This window comes from Megalobrama amblycephala, linkage group LG3, assembly GCF_018812025.1.
Source record: "Megalobrama amblycephala isolate DHTTF-2021 linkage group LG3, ASM1881202v1, whole genome shotgun sequence".
In the NCBI taxonomy this organism is placed as follows: Eukaryota; Metazoa; Chordata; class Actinopteri; order Cypriniformes; family Xenocyprididae; genus Megalobrama; species Megalobrama amblycephala.
This window is the reverse complement of record NC_063046.1, coordinates 30,497,963-30,514,635: the sequence shown is the minus strand read 5'-3', so window position 1 is coordinate 30,514,635 and position 16,673 is coordinate 30,497,963. Positions and strand designations below refer to the sequence as shown.

Below are 16,673 nucleotides of genomic sequence, written 5' to 3'. Positions count from 1 at the left end.
CGTGGCGGAAGGAAGTAGTGCTGCACAAAAGAGGGTTTTAAAGACACTCCGTTGTTGTTCTTATTTATTTACACACTCGTGCCGTCGAACTGTTGTATAAACGCAATATCACACTCGTAGCCGTGCGATATGGCTGTATATCAGCACGCTGTGATTACCTGCGGCCTCGTGCCTACGGACGAATCACAGCGTGCTGATATACAGCCATATCGCACGGCTACGAGTGTGATATTGCTCATATATATATCTCATTCTAATATGCTGATCTGCTGCTCAAGAAACATTTAATGTGTACAATTGTACAAAATATTTGTGTAAAAAATTTTTCTTTTTTTTTTTTCAGGATTATTTGATGAATAGAAAGTTCAAAAGAACAGTGTTTATCTGATATCTAATCTTTTGTAACATTATAAATGTCTTTACTGCCACTTTTGATTGATTTAATGCATCCTTGCTGAATAAAAGTATTCATTTCTTTAATTTCTTTTCAAAAAAAATAAAAATAAAAATTCTTACTAACCCCAAACTTTTGAACGGTAGTGTATAATGCTACAGAAGCTTTGTATTTCAGATAAATGCTGTTCTTTTGAACTTTCTATTCATCAAGGAATCCTGAGAAAAAAGTACACAACTGTTTTCAACATTGAAAATAATCATAAATGTTTATTGAGCAGCAAATCAGCATATTAGACTGATTTCTGAAGGATCATGTGACACTGAAGACTGGAGTAACGATGCTGAAAATTCAGCTTTGCCATCACAGGAATAAATTACTTTGTGAAATATATTCAAATAGAAAACAGTTATTTTAAATTGTAATAATATTTCACAATATTACTGTTTTTTTAATTAAATAAAATGTAGCCTTGGTGAGCAGACGAAACTCCTTTTAAAAACATTAAAAATCTTAGTGGTTCCAAACTTCTGGAGTGGTGTGTGTGGGTGTGTGTGAGTGTGTGAGTGTGTGAGTGTGTGAGTGTGTGAGTGTGTGAGTGTGTGAGTGTGTGAGTGTGTGAGTGTGTGAGTGTGTGAGTGTGTGAGTGTGTGAGTGTGTGAGTGTGTGAGTGTGTGAGTGTGTGAGAGTGAGAGTGAGAGTGAGAGTGAGAGTGAGAGTGAGAGTGAGAGAGAGAGAGAGAGAGAGAGAGAGAGAGAGAGAGAGAGTGTGTGTGTGAGTGTGTGTGTGTGTGTGTGTGTGTGTGTGTGTGTGTGTGTGTGAGTGAGTGAGTGTGTGAGTGTGTGAGTGAGTGTGAGTGTGAGAGTGTGAGAGTGTGTGTGTGAGAGTGTGTGTGTGTGTGTGTGTGTGTGAGAGTGTGAGTGTGTGTGTGTGTGTGAGTGTGTGAGTGAGTGAGTGTGTTTGAGAGTGTGAGTGAGTGTGTGAGTGAGTGAGTGAGTGAGTGAGTGAGTGAGTGAGTGAGTGAGTGAGTGAGTGAGTGAGTGAGTGAGTGAGTGAGTGAGTGAGAGTGTGTGTGAGTGTGAGTGTGAGTGTGTGTGTGTGTGTGTGTGTGTGTGTGTGTGTGTGTGTGTGTGTGTGTGTGTGTGTGTGTGTGTGTGTGTGTGTGTGTGAGAGTGTGAGAGTGAGTGAGTGTGTGTGTGTGTGTGTGTGTGTGAGTGTGTGTGTGTGTGTGTGTGATCCTGGATGGTTAAGAAACATAAAAATCAAACTAACATTATAACATTACAGAAAAATGTTGAATCAATAGAAGTGTATAATACAAGTGTTTGTTAGGTACTTACCTCTCCTCTCGAGTAATGTCCACCCCTACAGACGGAGGAGCAGTCAGTGTGTCTGAGATTAACGGCCAAAAACGCTTCAGAATCAGCTTCAAAGACATACAACCAGTCTGCACATAACTGTAGAAGGAAAAGTGAGCCTGTGATACTTGATCGCTGTGTCTGTACATGGCTATGACTTTGATAAATGGCCATCTCAAACACTTGTAAACTGGCTCGCTGTTTACTGCCTTAATGTGCTGCTGCCCAAGCAATCAAAATGGATCCTCTTAAGCAACTGATTTGAAATGCTCTTCATAAGCAGAAAATTCATTAACAGCCACTCAAGCACTCCTCATGAGCTGCACAAGAGACATAACGATCACTTGATTCTGATGTTAACGAAGCATTTAAAAACACACACACAAAAAAATAAAATAATATTTTACCCGTGTGATGGAACAATTTCCCATTTAATGTCTATTATTATTATTATTATTATTATTATTATAAAATTGTTTTGTTAAATTAATAAAGCACAATCATAACATTTAAAAATAATGATTACAATTTCATTAAACACTACATTATTAATTATTATTATTATTATTATTATTATTATTATTATTCATAAGCAATGCTCTTAATCCCTTGTTTCTGCTTTTTTCCCCATTTTAAAGAGATCCAGAGATTCTCTAGTTGCCCCCCTACCATATTTAAAAAAAAAATTAAATTAAAAAAATTTAAAAAAATCCAGAAAATTCCAATAATGGCAGGTAAAGAGTTAAAACCCATTTAAAATTCATAATATAACAGTGCTATTGTGAAATCACAAAAGCTGAGATTCAGTCAAATAAATATAGTTTTGCGCTTCACCATGAAACTGGCAGAGCATATATTGACATTATTTACTGTAGTATTTCTTTCAAAAAGAAGTGGCCAGATATTAAAGATTAAGTGGAATTTTGAATTAAATGTTGTTTGGCCAATATTAAACAAGGATTTAATCATGCTGTGAAGAACAACCAATCAACAAGTTGATCATATTTATACAACTTATATTATTCTGATTCTGATTACAATATGAATTTTAACAGTGTTGTTCAAACCATATAATTACTTGCTTTTGATACTTTATCTGAACCAATTATTATTGCCTCATTGTTATTATACCAATGTATTTTAAGTCGGTTAGTTCACTTGGGTCTATTTTTATTCCCACAAAATTACTCGATTACCAAAATAATCATTAGTGACACACTAATGCACGAATGAGTCACCTTTCATACTTGCTCTGCAGCAATTCCTCAATCTGTGGCAAGATGGATGTACAGAGGTCCAATTTCCACAGTGATCTGAAAGATAATTAAAACTTCACTTTTTAGTGAATTCAGCTAAAATGAAGCTAGTTGAGACAAAAGCATTCAATGTGACTGATAATGTACGTGGAATGCTTACGGTTTTAGGTTGATTATGTTAAGGATGTCCACCACAATAGACAGATCATTCATAGACACAGCTGAATCCAGGGAGGTCTGGGCAACATGAAGGGAAATGCAAACACTGCTTTTAGTGTACTGCTGCTTTCAATAATAGCCCATTATAGCATTTACTAGATTACATTAGAAATACATTTTCGATGTGTAGCAGTAAATGTATCCATCAGCCAGTAACAGATCTCTCATTACAATCGGTCTGTCCCACAATTTATCAAAGCTCATCAGCTTGAGTGCTACTGCACTTACCTTGACATCACCACTAGCCCAGACGGAGCGTACTGTGTCCAGGTTTTTATATCGACTGGTCAGCATTACGCACATGGTGTCATGCCCTTTCCTGATCTGCGCTAACGCCTCTTCATCTCCCATCATGCTGGCTTTAGCATTTCGTGCATGCTATTAAAACAGACAAATTATTCAACAAATCATTCAGCATTTTACATACTTGTACAAAAGCTGTGACTGGGGCAGTACCCTTTCAAAAGATGCTAATATGTACCATTTAAAGTGCCCCTATTATGCTATTTTAAAGGGATAGGTCACCAAATTCTGTCATTTACTCCCCCTCAAGCTGTTCCAAACCTGTACAAATTTCTTTGTTCTTCTGTACACAAAAGATATTTGGAAGAATGTTTGTAACCAAGCAGATCTTGCCCCCCAATGAATACCGTAGTGTGGGGGGGAAGAAAAAAAAAAAAAAAGGCAGAGTCAATGGGGTGAGATCTGCTTGGTTACAAACATTCTTCCAAATATCTTCCTTTGTGTATAGCAGAACAAAGACATTTATACAGGTTTTGAACAAAATGAGGGGGAGTAAATAACAGAATTTTCATTTTTGGGTGAACTATCCCTTGAAGTTTCCTAATTTTGTTTTGGAGGACTCCTACAATAGGTTTACATGCATCAAAGCACAAAAAAAAAAAAAAACACTTTAAATATTCTTTGATATTTATATTTCATTAAAATACTTCGCAGCATTACCTCTTTTCGCACAGTGTCTTAAACGACTTGATCAAGGATCTGATCTCTCTAAACCCCTCCTTTCCGAGAGCCTACTCTGCTGATTGATCAGATGGCCCAGTCTTTTGTGATTGGTCTACCACTAACAGCACGTGTCTGAAATGAAATGTCCATTACCACCTACATAGGTTTATGCAGGAAGTAAGACTAGAATTACAGACAAGTCATTTCAGGCAGTTCAGAATCAGTTCTTTCTTTTGGGAGACCAAAAAAACAAAAAAAAAAACAAAAACAAAAAACAAAAAAAAACCATTTATCATGAATTTTGATCTTTGCTTTTTTTGGATCTTATCTCTCATGTAGCATGTAATATAACTGTTTGTGAATGTTAAAGGTCTGCAAAGTTTCAGTTTAAAGGGGTACCATCCTGGTGACAGCTGTTGTATCACTTTTTTCTGTGAGTGTAGCAGTCTCTGGCTATAATAACAGAAATGTCTGTCTTTGTTCTTCAGTATTTTGCAAGAAGTTAATTAGTACGATGAAGTATTTTGCTATCTTTATCAACAAAGCAACTCATGGATCCATTTAGGGTTATGAACATTGCCATAGAAACAGAAAATCACCATAAGAACAGCTCCAAGAATCTCCAGCTAATAATTACAGCAATTCCGACACGACATGAATGCAGCATAATACAAAAGTGAATCATCTTAAGGAAACAATAGTGCTAGACAGTAATGTTAAACATCCATTGAACTCACAGAAAGGAAGTCCCCTGCATTGAGACCAATCGGTTCGTTGCGTGTTGAGAGAATGATTCCTGTAGAGGGTTTAGGTTTGGTGGTAGTAACCACAGGACGAGAAGGAGAGGTCACTGATGTGGTCACCACAGCAACTGGACGGGGAGCAGCAGCGATCACAGTTGGCTCCACTCTTTGTACTGGAGTAGAGGTGGTAATAGGAGGTTTCAACTGTCCTGCCTGAAAATACACAAACATTCATTATACACAAATCACAGCCTACACATACTCTATCAAAAGACACTTAAGAAATGGGAAAACCTACCTTGTCCATTACTGGAGTTACAATCTTAACTGCTGGGCTAGGTTTCTCCAGCACACTCTCTGAGAAAGAGTGCTCTAGCGGTGCTGGGAAAGGTTCGGTACTTTTAGGTGGCGTTCGTGCTGCATGCACAGAATGGAAAAAAGGAAAAGGAAACACCCAGACACAAGAGAAAATATGTTCATGAGAAAGATTATATACCATGGTACAGGTGAAGCAGCATGTGTGAACAAAATTGCTTAATGAACTTTTGTTCATCTTCTGAACACAAAGATCTTTTTGATGAAATCTGAGAGCTTTCTGTCCCTCCATAGACAGCTATGCAACTGAAACTTTGATGCTTCAAAAAGTTCATAAAACTAATCCATATGAATTGAGTGGTTTAATCCAAATTTTCTGAAGAGACATGAGTGCTTTATATGATGAACAGATAAAATTTATGCTTTTATTCGGGTCAATGACGTGACGGGTCTTTTGTGTCCTAAGGCCTTAATAATAAAAAAAACAAAGATATGACATCCAAGGTAGTACAACTAGATCTCTTTTATTAAATCCAAAAGGATTTAATTATATTTTGCTACATATAAAAAGGTATTTTAAAGACTTTGAAGTGTCAAAAGGTCATTCGGTTTAACCATCCAAAGGCCAATACAGCCATTTCATTTGTGAATATAAAATATCTTAATTTAATAATTGTATTATTTTCGTATTCTGGCATGATTTTATGACATCATACATAGTGCAAAATGGTATTAAAATTATTTGTAGAAGTCTTTGCTTTGTTATGAGAAAGAATGTCTGGAAAAATGAATTTCATTGATGTCATTCGGAGTAACCAATATAAAAGGGACCAGATTTGGATCAAGTCATGCGGTCAGTATCATGTGACAGGATGTGACATCATTCAGACACCTGCAAAGGACAAGATGGTCGTGAAGCAAAGTAACTAACTCTCTCTTTACCATTTGAAAAATGCATGTTTTCACTTGATCATATGACCTGATGTTTCGGGACATGCGTTCGGTACAACCGCTATAAAATATGGAAAATGTTGTAATATTTTAAAAACTTGTACTAAATATAAAATGTTTGATTGTCCTTTTGCTAGCTAGAAGTGTCATTTGGTAAAACCGAAATTTGTTAAACCGAATGACTTTTTTGGTGACAAATTTTGTCCATTTTGTAAAATGACAAAAGCAGTGTTAATTGATTAAAAAAAAAAAAAAACAAAAAAAAAAAAAAAACTCATTGTTAACACTTAAAACATTAATTAAATATCTAAAAAAGTCAATGACCCATTCATCAACTCGCACATCAGTTGTGGTAAACGGAAGCTCAAGCATGTTTGTTTGACGTGCGAGAACCAATGAGGTTCATCACCATGTGTCACGCAGCACATTAGTGCTTCCACAAGTGGTTTGTTCTTGGGCAATCAATCAGATTTGGTTGAGCTTCTGTTTATGCTCGTTGATCAATTTTTGTGTGTTAATATTTGCCCAATATTTATATGGGAATATAAGCCCAAATTAAATCCGTCCATCATATAAAGCAATGTCTCCTCAGAAAATTTGGACTCAACCACTCAATTCAAATGGATTAGTTAGAACTTTTTGAAGCGTCAAAACTTCATAGTTGCATAGCCGTTTATGGAGGGACAGAAAGCTCTAAGACTTCATCAAAAAGATCTTCATTTGCATTCTGAAGATGAACGTGAGTTTGGAAAGGGTTTGGAACGACATGACAGTAATTCATAATTTTCATTTTTGGGTGAACTAACCCTTTAACTTAATTTGTGCAACTATAACTCACAGATGACACTGCGGGGCTGAAAGATCTCTTTATAATCTTCTGGGTTGGTGATTTCTGCACTGCTTTCTTTGTCTTCTTTCTCATCCTCACTGCTGGGACTTCTCCGCTCTCCTTCTGGACTCCGGCGATCAGCCTCTGAACTTTGCTTCATCCTACACAAGCACAAAAAAATCAGCATGTTTAAATGCATATAAAAACATCTATATCAGACAAAATCCTCAAATAAGCTGGTTGTTGCACTGGGACCGTTATTCACAAAACATCTTAAGGCTAAAAATAGCTAACTTGCTGATTAAAGGAGGAACTCTTAAAAATAAATGGTCCAAATTGTGTCAGTCCTAATTTTAGGACTCCTAAATTTTTTGCTCTAAAAGTACTTCACAAAGCGTTTTAGCACTAACACTCGCTCCTAAATCTGTGAAAAGTTAGGAGTCCTCTTGTTGACCCCCTAAGTCACTAAGACCAAAAATCACAAACAATCTTAAAATGGCTGTTGCCGGCAATCCACTTCAGGAATATGCCCAAAGACACTGTACACCATTGAGGCAATAGGCCATTGAGCCTTGGGTGCTGAGCCTTCTCCCCTTATAAATGTAATAAATATCTTTACTTACAGATTTTAATCTGCGATGACATAAATGTTAATTTATGTACAGGCAATATGCATTGAATGATGGAGAATAAAACATTGCAATCAAGTTGAAAATAATGTCCCATCGTCTGCTCGGATAGCCTTGTGGGCAGCTCGGGTGACCCTTCCCAATCCCATCCCCCCCTTTCTTTCTTCCACATCGCTTCCTGCCCATTCACTTTTCTATCATATTAAAAAGGCAAAACAGCCCAAAATAAATCTTTAATAAATAAATAAGAAAATAATGTCCTATTAGCTGTGGCAATTGTTTCACAAGTTCACATACACATATATACACAAACACATGCTTTGATCCTCTCGAGCTGATTGGATAGATAATTTGAACGTACTCCTCTGGAACTGTTTATAAAACATTTGTCACTTGAATTCTGCAATCTCTCGAGATGCAGACATGTAAGAGGCTTACAATTAGCTGAACATATACTTGTTTAGTGACACTTGGCCTACATTTTAAAACCTTCATTTGAATATGGCAACATGATGCCTCATTCTACAATATTTCTATGATTAAATCAATGACAGAGACCCCTCCCCCATAAGCCAATCACTGTGGGCATAGTAAGTGTGTTGACATCACCCATAGCAATGAGGTCAACCCCAGCCTTCCTCTTAGCTTAAGACTTCTCTCTATTCCTTAGTAAAAGTTGTCTCAGCAGCTTTAAGAGGAGCTCTAACTGCCATTCATAAGAACTCAGTGCTAAGATGAAATGTTTTGTGAATACGGCCCATGGTATCATATGGTGTAAAGATGCAGTACTGTTTTTTTTTTTTTTTTTTTTTTTTTAAAGTCTCTTATGCCAGTGTATCCCAGCCCTGTTCCAGGAGGCACACATTTTGGATGCTTCCCTTATCTCACCCATCATTTTCTGGTCTTGGAGTCTCCGGTAAAGAGCTGATGAGTTGATTCAGGCATGTTTGGTTAGGAAGAGTTCGAAAATGTATACATTACACTTTATGAAGTGTAAGTTGTAAATGTGTGAGACAAAGACAGAAATAATCTCACTCTTGTCCCGTGCAGGATGTAGTGGGCCGCTCATAATTCCGCCGTAGTGTTGTTCCAAGTGCAGATGTGGGAGCTGGGATCGGCTTGTCCTGAATCAACCCTTGAATCACAGATCCTGACTTCTTCACTCGGTTGAGATCCACAACATACCAGCTCACGTTAGTTTGACTGTATGTCACCGCAATCTATTCAAGAGACAGATGAAAATTGTTGAAAGGCATTTTAATAGTTACCACATTTATCTTCTATGTTCTCAGAAAGTGTTTCTGGTCAGATGGCCCCTGTGCATGTCTTCAAACATCAGAGTGGAAGTGGTCACTACAGGACCTCTCCCACCAAACAGGTTCATTTAATCATCCCAGAAAGCAAGAGGAATGCTAGTTCACCAAATAGTACAGCACCCACTCATGTCTGCATGTAGAAAGAAAAAGAAAAGATTTTGTGTATGAAGTACAAACCATTTGGTTGTTGCTGATGGCCAGGTCAGACACTTTGCCCCAGCCTACATGGACTACATCAAAGCAGCGGTCAGGCTCCCAGCCATACACTCGTAGCGTGTTCTCTGAGCCGCTGTACAAGCAGCCACCATCAGGATTAAACAATATACTTCTGCAAAAAAGGCAGAGAATTCAGCTAAGGGTCAAACTAGAAAAACAAACACATCCAGACTGGAAAACTGATAACCACCTCACAACTCCCGTCTCGCCCTCTGACGAGCCAATCATGTTGAATTTCTCCAGGTCCCACAGCTTAACAGTCCTGCAGCAAATATACAAAATACAGAAGGTGCCAGAAGTAACAAATCTGGACAAAAGCAGCACCGAACACATTCAATTCAAGCCTCATTATGAATACACTGACACCAACCCTTCATTCACTCAGACACACACAAAAACATTCAGTACCGATCTGCACTCCCAGAGGCGAGCAGGTACTCATTGGGGTGGAATTGCACAACATTGACTGCTGATGTGTGTGATGTGAATTCAGTGATCATCTTGCCTGCTATGAGATCCCACAGCTAGATAGAGAGCAGAATGAGAGTTTTACTAAATTTCTCTCTTCATTTAACTACAAGGCAACAGAATTTCCAAAAGTGAGATGTAAAGGATAGCGCTTACCTTTACTGTGCTGTCATCACTGGCTGAAGCAAGCCATTTCCCATCAGGACTGAAGGCTAGGCAGCGCACAGCCTGAGTGTGACCCTGAAATAAAACACACTTCATTTTAATCAAATAAACAAGTCCACCATATCACATTCATTGAGTGTTTGTGTACCAGATGGATGCAAAATAAAGTGCTTTAAAGGTGCCCTAGATTCAAAAATTTAAATTTACCTTGGCATAGTTAAATAACAAGAGTTCAGTACATGGAAAAGACATACAGTGAGTCTCAAACCCCATTGTTTCCTCCTTATATAAATCTCATTTGTTTAAACGACCTCCGAAGAACAGGCGAATCTCAACATAACACCGACTGTTACGTAACAGTCGGGGTGTACGCCCCAATATTTGCATAATGCCAGCCCATGTTCCCAACATTATGAAAGGGATTACACAAGGGCAGCCAGTTAACGTCTGGAGCTGCACACAGCCGAATCATCAGACTAGGTAAGCAAGAACAACAGCGAAAACTGGCAGATGGAGCGATAATAACTGACATAATCCATGATAGCATGATATTTTTAGTGATATTTGTAAATTGTCTTTCTAAATGTTTCGTTAGCATGTTGCTAATGTACTGTTAAATGAGGTTAAAGTTACCATCGTTTCTTACTGTATTCACGGAGACAAGACTGTCGTTATTTTCATTTTTTAAACACTTGCAGTCTGTATAATTCATAAACACAACTTCATTCTTTATAAATCTCTCCAACAGTGTAGCATTAGCCGTTAGCCACGGAGGACAGCCTCAAATTCACTCAGAATAAAACTTTAACATCCAAATAAATACTTTACTCACATAATTCGAAGCATGCATACAGTATGCATGACGAACATCTTGTAAAGATCCATTTGAGGGTTATATTAGCTGTGTGAACTTTGTAAATGCGCTGTAATATAGTCGACAGCTCATGTGGCAGGGAGCACGCGATTTAAGGGGGCGGCGCCGAGTGTAAATCAGTGCATTGGTAATGATGCCCCAAAATAGGCAGTTAAAAAAAAAATTATTAAAAAAAAAAAATCTATGGGGTATTTTGAGCTGAAACTTCACAGACACATTCTGGGGACACCTGAGACTTATATTACATCTTGTGAAAAAGCATTCTTGGGCACCTTTAAATGGCATTAAACTCAAAACATCTTGCCAAGTGCCATTAAACAAAATTAATATCCAGATATTTATAAAAATAAATAATAAATAAATGAATAAATAAACCAATGGCTGAATCTTACAAAAAGAGACAAAAACACACCATTTCACAAAACAAGAGTAAGATAGATTGAGAGCACCTCACTAATCCACAGATTAATCATGTACTCAGACACAACTGAGTGTTAAGGGTGATTAGCCTGGCTTCTGATTGTACACACACACACACACACCCACTTTAGTCTAGTACAGTACTTACCTTGTATCTGAACACACATCCTTTCCTTCTCACATCCCACAACTAGAAAAGGAATAAGACAAGAAAATTAAATGTTCAAGATAGACATACAAACATAGCTACATAGCTACAGTGGGTCTCATTCACTAACCATGTTTAAATGTGTGTGAAATCTGTGTACGAACATTTTCACAAGTCAGTCATGATTCATCAACTTTCATACTAAAATTTGTTCTAAATGTACAAAAACAAAAAAATAGGAACAATAATAATAATAATAATAAATAAAACAAATTTAATCACATTCACAGTTCGTCTTAAAGCTGCCGACTGTAAGATTTGCCTCTTAGTCACCATCTCTGTATGAAACCTGCAATTGCAGTTATATGTGGAATTATTATCTTTACGTGCATTGTGCATCGGCACGGCTCCTCAGTGTGGATGAATCTAATGTTTGCTGTCAGTCACCACATCGGTGTGGATACTGTACTTCAGAATCACAGATTGTAGACTTGAAGTATGAACAAAGTAGGAATTTTCACCGGAAAATGTCATCTGAATAAGCAAGTAACATGTCAGCCACTTTTGTTCTGACCAACTGAGGGAAAAAGCATTAGGCCTACAATAAATCATGCTGCCAATGGTGATTAAATCTAATGATCGCTTAGCTCATATCGCATCAAAGCGTGCAAATTATTATTGTCGTTATACTTTGTTCTCAAATTGTTAATGTTAACAACATCAGCATTGCGTGTATTTAGTGTGTATTAGCGTTACTTGTAGATTTAATTTCTGTAGCCACTCGGCAGTCTTTTGCTTTTTGACCACAGCTGAATCTCCAGTTGTCACTGAAGATTGTCATTTGGACCTTTCTGGATTACAATCCACCATCAAAATAAGTAGTTTAATTATTGTAGCTGCTGTGAGAAAAATGCTATAGATGATCCGCTACCAGCAGCATCCCATAGGACTCCTTTCTGTTTAAAAATGTGGCGTAATGATGCAAAGACGAACGGCTGCATGCTCGAATTTCCCACGGAAACCCACCAGTATCATTTATTATAAAACATTATTACTAGCTTACTGTTGTGAATCAGGCTAAGGTAAGGAGATAGTTTTGAACAATGGCTGGTTATGTACTTAAATTGATTTTGGATCATTTTTAACCAAAAAAAAAAAAAAAAAAAAAAAAAAGTTACAGACTGCAGCTTTAAATAAGATATGATTTATGTATATACAAGTTTTTGGTTTTGAGGAAGGCACACTTTCTGTTGCTCAAGGATCTTGCTGCTATGAGGTGAGAGTCCATCTTTTGAGAGCATATGGAGATGGTTTGAGCGCATTAATGCAAATTACTAACCTCGAGCACATAATGGTCACTTATTCAGAATACTCAACAACAAGGTTAAAAACAAATTCATATGCATACACAAGTGTAATGAATTAGGTGGACAACTTTCATGAGAAATTCTCCTGTGTGAATGAGACCCAGTGTTTAGGACTGACTTAAGCCTAACTGAGGCATAAGTTTATTCATCAAATCTTAACCAACATCAATTTCCAATTCTTTGATTTTTCTATAAAACTTATGAAGACCTTCAAGGAAAATGCATTTAACTGACCTTAATATTGCTATCCACGGAGCCAGATGCCAGGTATTCTCCCATGGGGTGAAAGTCCAGACTGCAGATACTGGCCTTGTGCCCCATCAAAGTACGCAGAACTTAAATCAAAGAAACCAATTCAGCTGTCGATAACAAGTATACTTTGAACAATTTGTCCATCCAAGAAAGTGTTTCTGGTCAGATGGCCCCTGTGCATGTCTTCAGGGTTCAGAGTGGAAGTGGTCACTACAGGACCTCTCCCACCAAACAGGTTCATTTAATCATCCCAGAAAGCACGAGGAATGCTATTTCACAACATGATTTTTCTTCTACATTATCCATCTCTACATGAATTTTTGGCCTGGTGCCCCATCAGTGTGCAGAACACCAATCCAAAAATAGGCAGGCATATTTTTAACCATGACTTGTCAATTAAGATTGATTGGGTGAAAATCATAAAGCCTTTCAAGAAACACCTAGCTTGCACCTATCCTTAAATCTAACCTTACCTCAACCATAACCATTTCCCACCTCTATAACAGCAAACATGTTTTGCAAAAACAACATGAACTCAATAAGTACACAGCATCTTAATTAATTTTGACAAGTACATGTGATCCCACTTTAAATTTGGTGTCTTGAGCTTCTAATTTTCTTTCTCTTGATTTTGGTGATCAACTTAACCTGAACGTTTTTTTTTTTTTTTTACAGGTTTCAAAAGAATCACCGTGTTTCTTATTTCAGATTTTGTGTCAACCGAAATGAAAAAGGCGCAACACAAACTCCTCACTTTTAGCAGCCTCCAAATCCCAAAGCCGGAGAGAGCCGGACTGAGAACCAGCCACCACACGCTCTTCAGAACCGTTGAACTGGATACACTCCACAGGGCTGGTGTGGCCCGTCAGACTCTACAGAACAGACAATGAAGACTTTATTAAAATGTTGTGAGACACTTATTTCTCTCAAACAAATAACTGAGAGGGTTCTACCATAATGCAGTTCGGTTTGCTGACAGCCCAGATATTGACTCTGCAGTCTTCGCCACCAGTGGCCAGTAGACGACCGGATGATTTCCCCAACACCAGTGAAGACACATTGCTGGAGTGAGCTACAATCTCCTCTGAACAATACATATGACAAAATAAAAGCCAGTCACATCTCCCACAACTTCAGAGATCTTCTTAACTACTAAAAACATTCTGCAGTGATCAGGGACTTTGTACTCACGCAGTTTCCATGCTATTATAGTGGTGTTGGTGAGAGCCATCGTGATGATCGTGCGATTGAGTCAACTCACTCTGCTCATTTCACCAACACATAAATGTTAGGGATTCAATGATATTAGTTTATCTTCTCTGTCCATCTGTCAAAATGAAAAAGTTTATTCAAATACAGAGACAGACAGCAGAGTACATATAATGAACATAAGAAGATTACTCTCTAAACAACTGCAGGAGCAGGACACACAACTATGACAAAAATTATCCCTTTTTAAAAATCACATTTTTGCATTACATAATATCTCATGTTCTGTTAAAAATGGATGGTCCATTTCTTAAAGCTTCAATTATAGTTGTATTATGCTCACATAGCCTTTATTGTTTTAGGAGAAAGTTACAGACATTGGACTTCAATGTGTGTGAGGAGCTAAACCTAAGAAAAATAATGAATACATGCACATAAATAAAAAAAACAAAAAAAAAAAAAAAAACACTTCACCTTTGACTTTTTATGACTAGTTCTTAAAACACCAGTCAAATATTGATACAAATGGAAAATTTAAGTCATTATTTCTATTTATTTAAAAAAAAAAAAAATCATAAAAGGAAAACCTGCTTTAAATGCATTATAGATATTCTTGATAATGTCACAAAGCCTAGTTCAAATACAAAACACTTATTTGGTATTTGTAGCCTATTCTTTATCAAAAACTAAAAATGACAAAAGAAGGGTTGAGTAAACAAGAACTATTTTTTTTTCTCTTGACTATAGATGGCACAAAATCTCAACATTTAATAAATGGCTAGGCTCTTCTTAATTTCATCATTTCATCTGAATATCAACAATTTTGAAGTTTACCTAATGTATCCAGTTAATTTATTTAATTTTGTCTCTGATCTGTAACATAGTATTACATTGAATATCAATGTTTTTTTGTCTATTTGTTAATGAGGGATTTGTGGTCAGTGTTTTTGCATTTGTTTAAAATGCTGTTTGTTGACGTTTAAAGTCTTTTTTTTTTTTAAAAACAACTTTCCCTAGTAGTGGCCAGGCCTCTTTGAATAATTTTAAATGTGGTACTGTGACAACTAAATTAGTAAATGTTTGTTTATTTTCCTTAATGACACATTGGCTGATGCATCTTTAAACTACACAGGCTAAAACTCTATTCCCCGGTTTCACAGACAAGGCTTAAGCTAGTCCTAGACTAAAATGCATGTTTGAGCTGTTTTAACTGAAAGCATCTTATACTGACATATATTAAAATATGTCAGTGCCATTGTTTTGTCTCAAGATGCACACCAGTAATGTTTTTTTCTAGTGTACGTTTACAAAAGATACTTAAATATCCTAATTAAACTAAGGCCTAATCCTGGCTTGATCTAAGCCCTGTCTGTAAACCCGGGCCTATACGTTTATATCTACAGGCTAAACTCTAGATATGTAAACATCTATATGTTACAATTTAAAGGTAAATGCACGTTGTTCTTAAAGGGGCATCTTCCCCATTATACCCTAATCTTGTGAAACCCTTGTACCACCAGTTGAAGCAGGTATTGGATGTCAAAGCAGTTGTTAGGGAGAGCGTAGATATCGGTCAAAGTGAAGACGTTTATAGACAAAGAGCAGCCAGGTATCACCGCTTCAAGCGGTAATCTTTTACGTCTGGCTGAAACCTTACCTTATTAGTCTAACTAACAAAACACACACACATATTCTACCACTTACGTGATGTCGATTAATTCATCGAGGCATTTTCAGTTCAAATCACTTTGCCACGCGAGGCTGTATATCACAGCTAACCGTTTATTTGCGAAAATGACCAATTCGCCAGCGATAAAATCAACGTTGTCTTTATTTTTCTGTTAAAGCCTTCTAACAACTAACCATACTAATAAACATTTACAGGCTAGAGTCTTAAACTTGTTGTTGCTGGATAACTTTTAGCTAGCAACGCAAGGTAGCAAGCGAACTCATCTGAACTGTTAACAAATCTCCTTCATTTACCTCATTGTCTTATCTGTTCTGCTCTTAAAGTCCACGAAACGTTGGCGTGTATTTATATGACTAAAGTTGATAACACACTCGACCAACAAACATCGACCCACTTACACGCTTAAAATTTGCTGTTGTCATGTTGTTTCTGATTGGTTGCTAACTAGTTGTAGCTTAGCAACAGTTCCTCTTACCTTCATTTGTTCTGGTGACGGTCAGTGTGGGTTAAATGGGGACTCTCATGACTGTAGTCTGCCGTTTAGACAGATCAGATCAGCACTAATGAGAAAAAGATTAGTTTAGGACAAGAAAAGATCCGTGTGCGCGCATTTTTCAGAGTGCGCATGCGCGTTGGAACTATGTCTGCCTACTACAGTTGTTCTCAATCCTGGTTCTGCTGCAGCCCTCAATTAACACATCTGATTTAGTCTAGGTCATTAGTAGAGGCTCCAAGACCCAACCTCAAAATCAGACAAGGGAAACATCCAAAATGTGCAGCATCATGGGCTTTAAGGAACAGGATTGAGAACAACTTGTTTAATTGCTGGAGACCCCCAATCTAAAACATCCATTTCAGGTCTTGAAGTACACTACTAAAAAGCTCATG

At 37.3% G+C, this 16,673-nt stretch overlaps 1 protein-coding gene across 3 annotated transcripts in view; it reads right to left on the bottom strand.

Moving 5' to 3' along the window:
- The window catches only part of katnb1 (katanin p80 (WD repeat containing) subunit B 1), an 18,892-nt gene extending 2,422 nt beyond the window's left edge, over positions 1 to 16,470 (bottom strand). The window contains exons 1-18 of one of the 3 annotated variants that reach the window (XM_048185048.1): positions 16,261 to 16,470; positions 14,078 to 14,213; positions 13,840 to 13,970; positions 13,641 to 13,758; positions 12,869 to 12,969; positions 11,268 to 11,309; positions 9,817 to 9,900; positions 9,601 to 9,716; positions 9,383 to 9,454; positions 9,154 to 9,304; positions 8,696 to 8,880; positions 7,041 to 7,192; positions 5,235 to 5,353; positions 4,931 to 5,149; positions 3,456 to 3,605; positions 3,169 to 3,245; positions 2,991 to 3,065; positions 1,735 to 1,851 (exon numbers count right to left, since the gene is read on the bottom strand). In XM_048185048.1, the coding sequence (XP_048041005.1) occupies positions 1,735 to 1,851; positions 2,991 to 3,065; positions 3,169 to 3,245; positions 3,456 to 3,605; positions 4,931 to 5,149; positions 5,235 to 5,353; positions 7,041 to 7,192; positions 8,696 to 8,880; positions 9,154 to 9,304; positions 9,383 to 9,454; positions 9,601 to 9,716; positions 9,817 to 9,900; positions 11,268 to 11,309; positions 12,869 to 12,969; positions 13,641 to 13,758; positions 13,840 to 13,970; positions 14,078 to 14,117 (1,949 nt within the window). In that variant the 5' untranslated portion in view covers positions 14,118 to 14,213; positions 16,261 to 16,470. Of the gene's footprint in view, positions 1 to 1,734; positions 1,852 to 2,990; positions 3,066 to 3,168; positions 3,246 to 3,455; positions 3,606 to 4,930; positions 5,150 to 5,234; positions 5,354 to 7,040; positions 7,193 to 8,695; positions 8,881 to 9,153; positions 9,305 to 9,382; positions 9,455 to 9,600; positions 9,717 to 9,816; positions 9,901 to 11,267; positions 11,310 to 12,868; positions 12,970 to 13,640; positions 13,759 to 13,839; positions 13,971 to 14,077; positions 14,214 to 15,799; positions 15,988 to 16,078; positions 16,234 to 16,260 lie in introns of those variants that run through there. The other 2 variants (XM_048185049.1, XM_048185050.1) reach the window with 2 other exon arrangements.
- Positions 16,471 to 16,673: the final 203 nt, after the last annotated feature.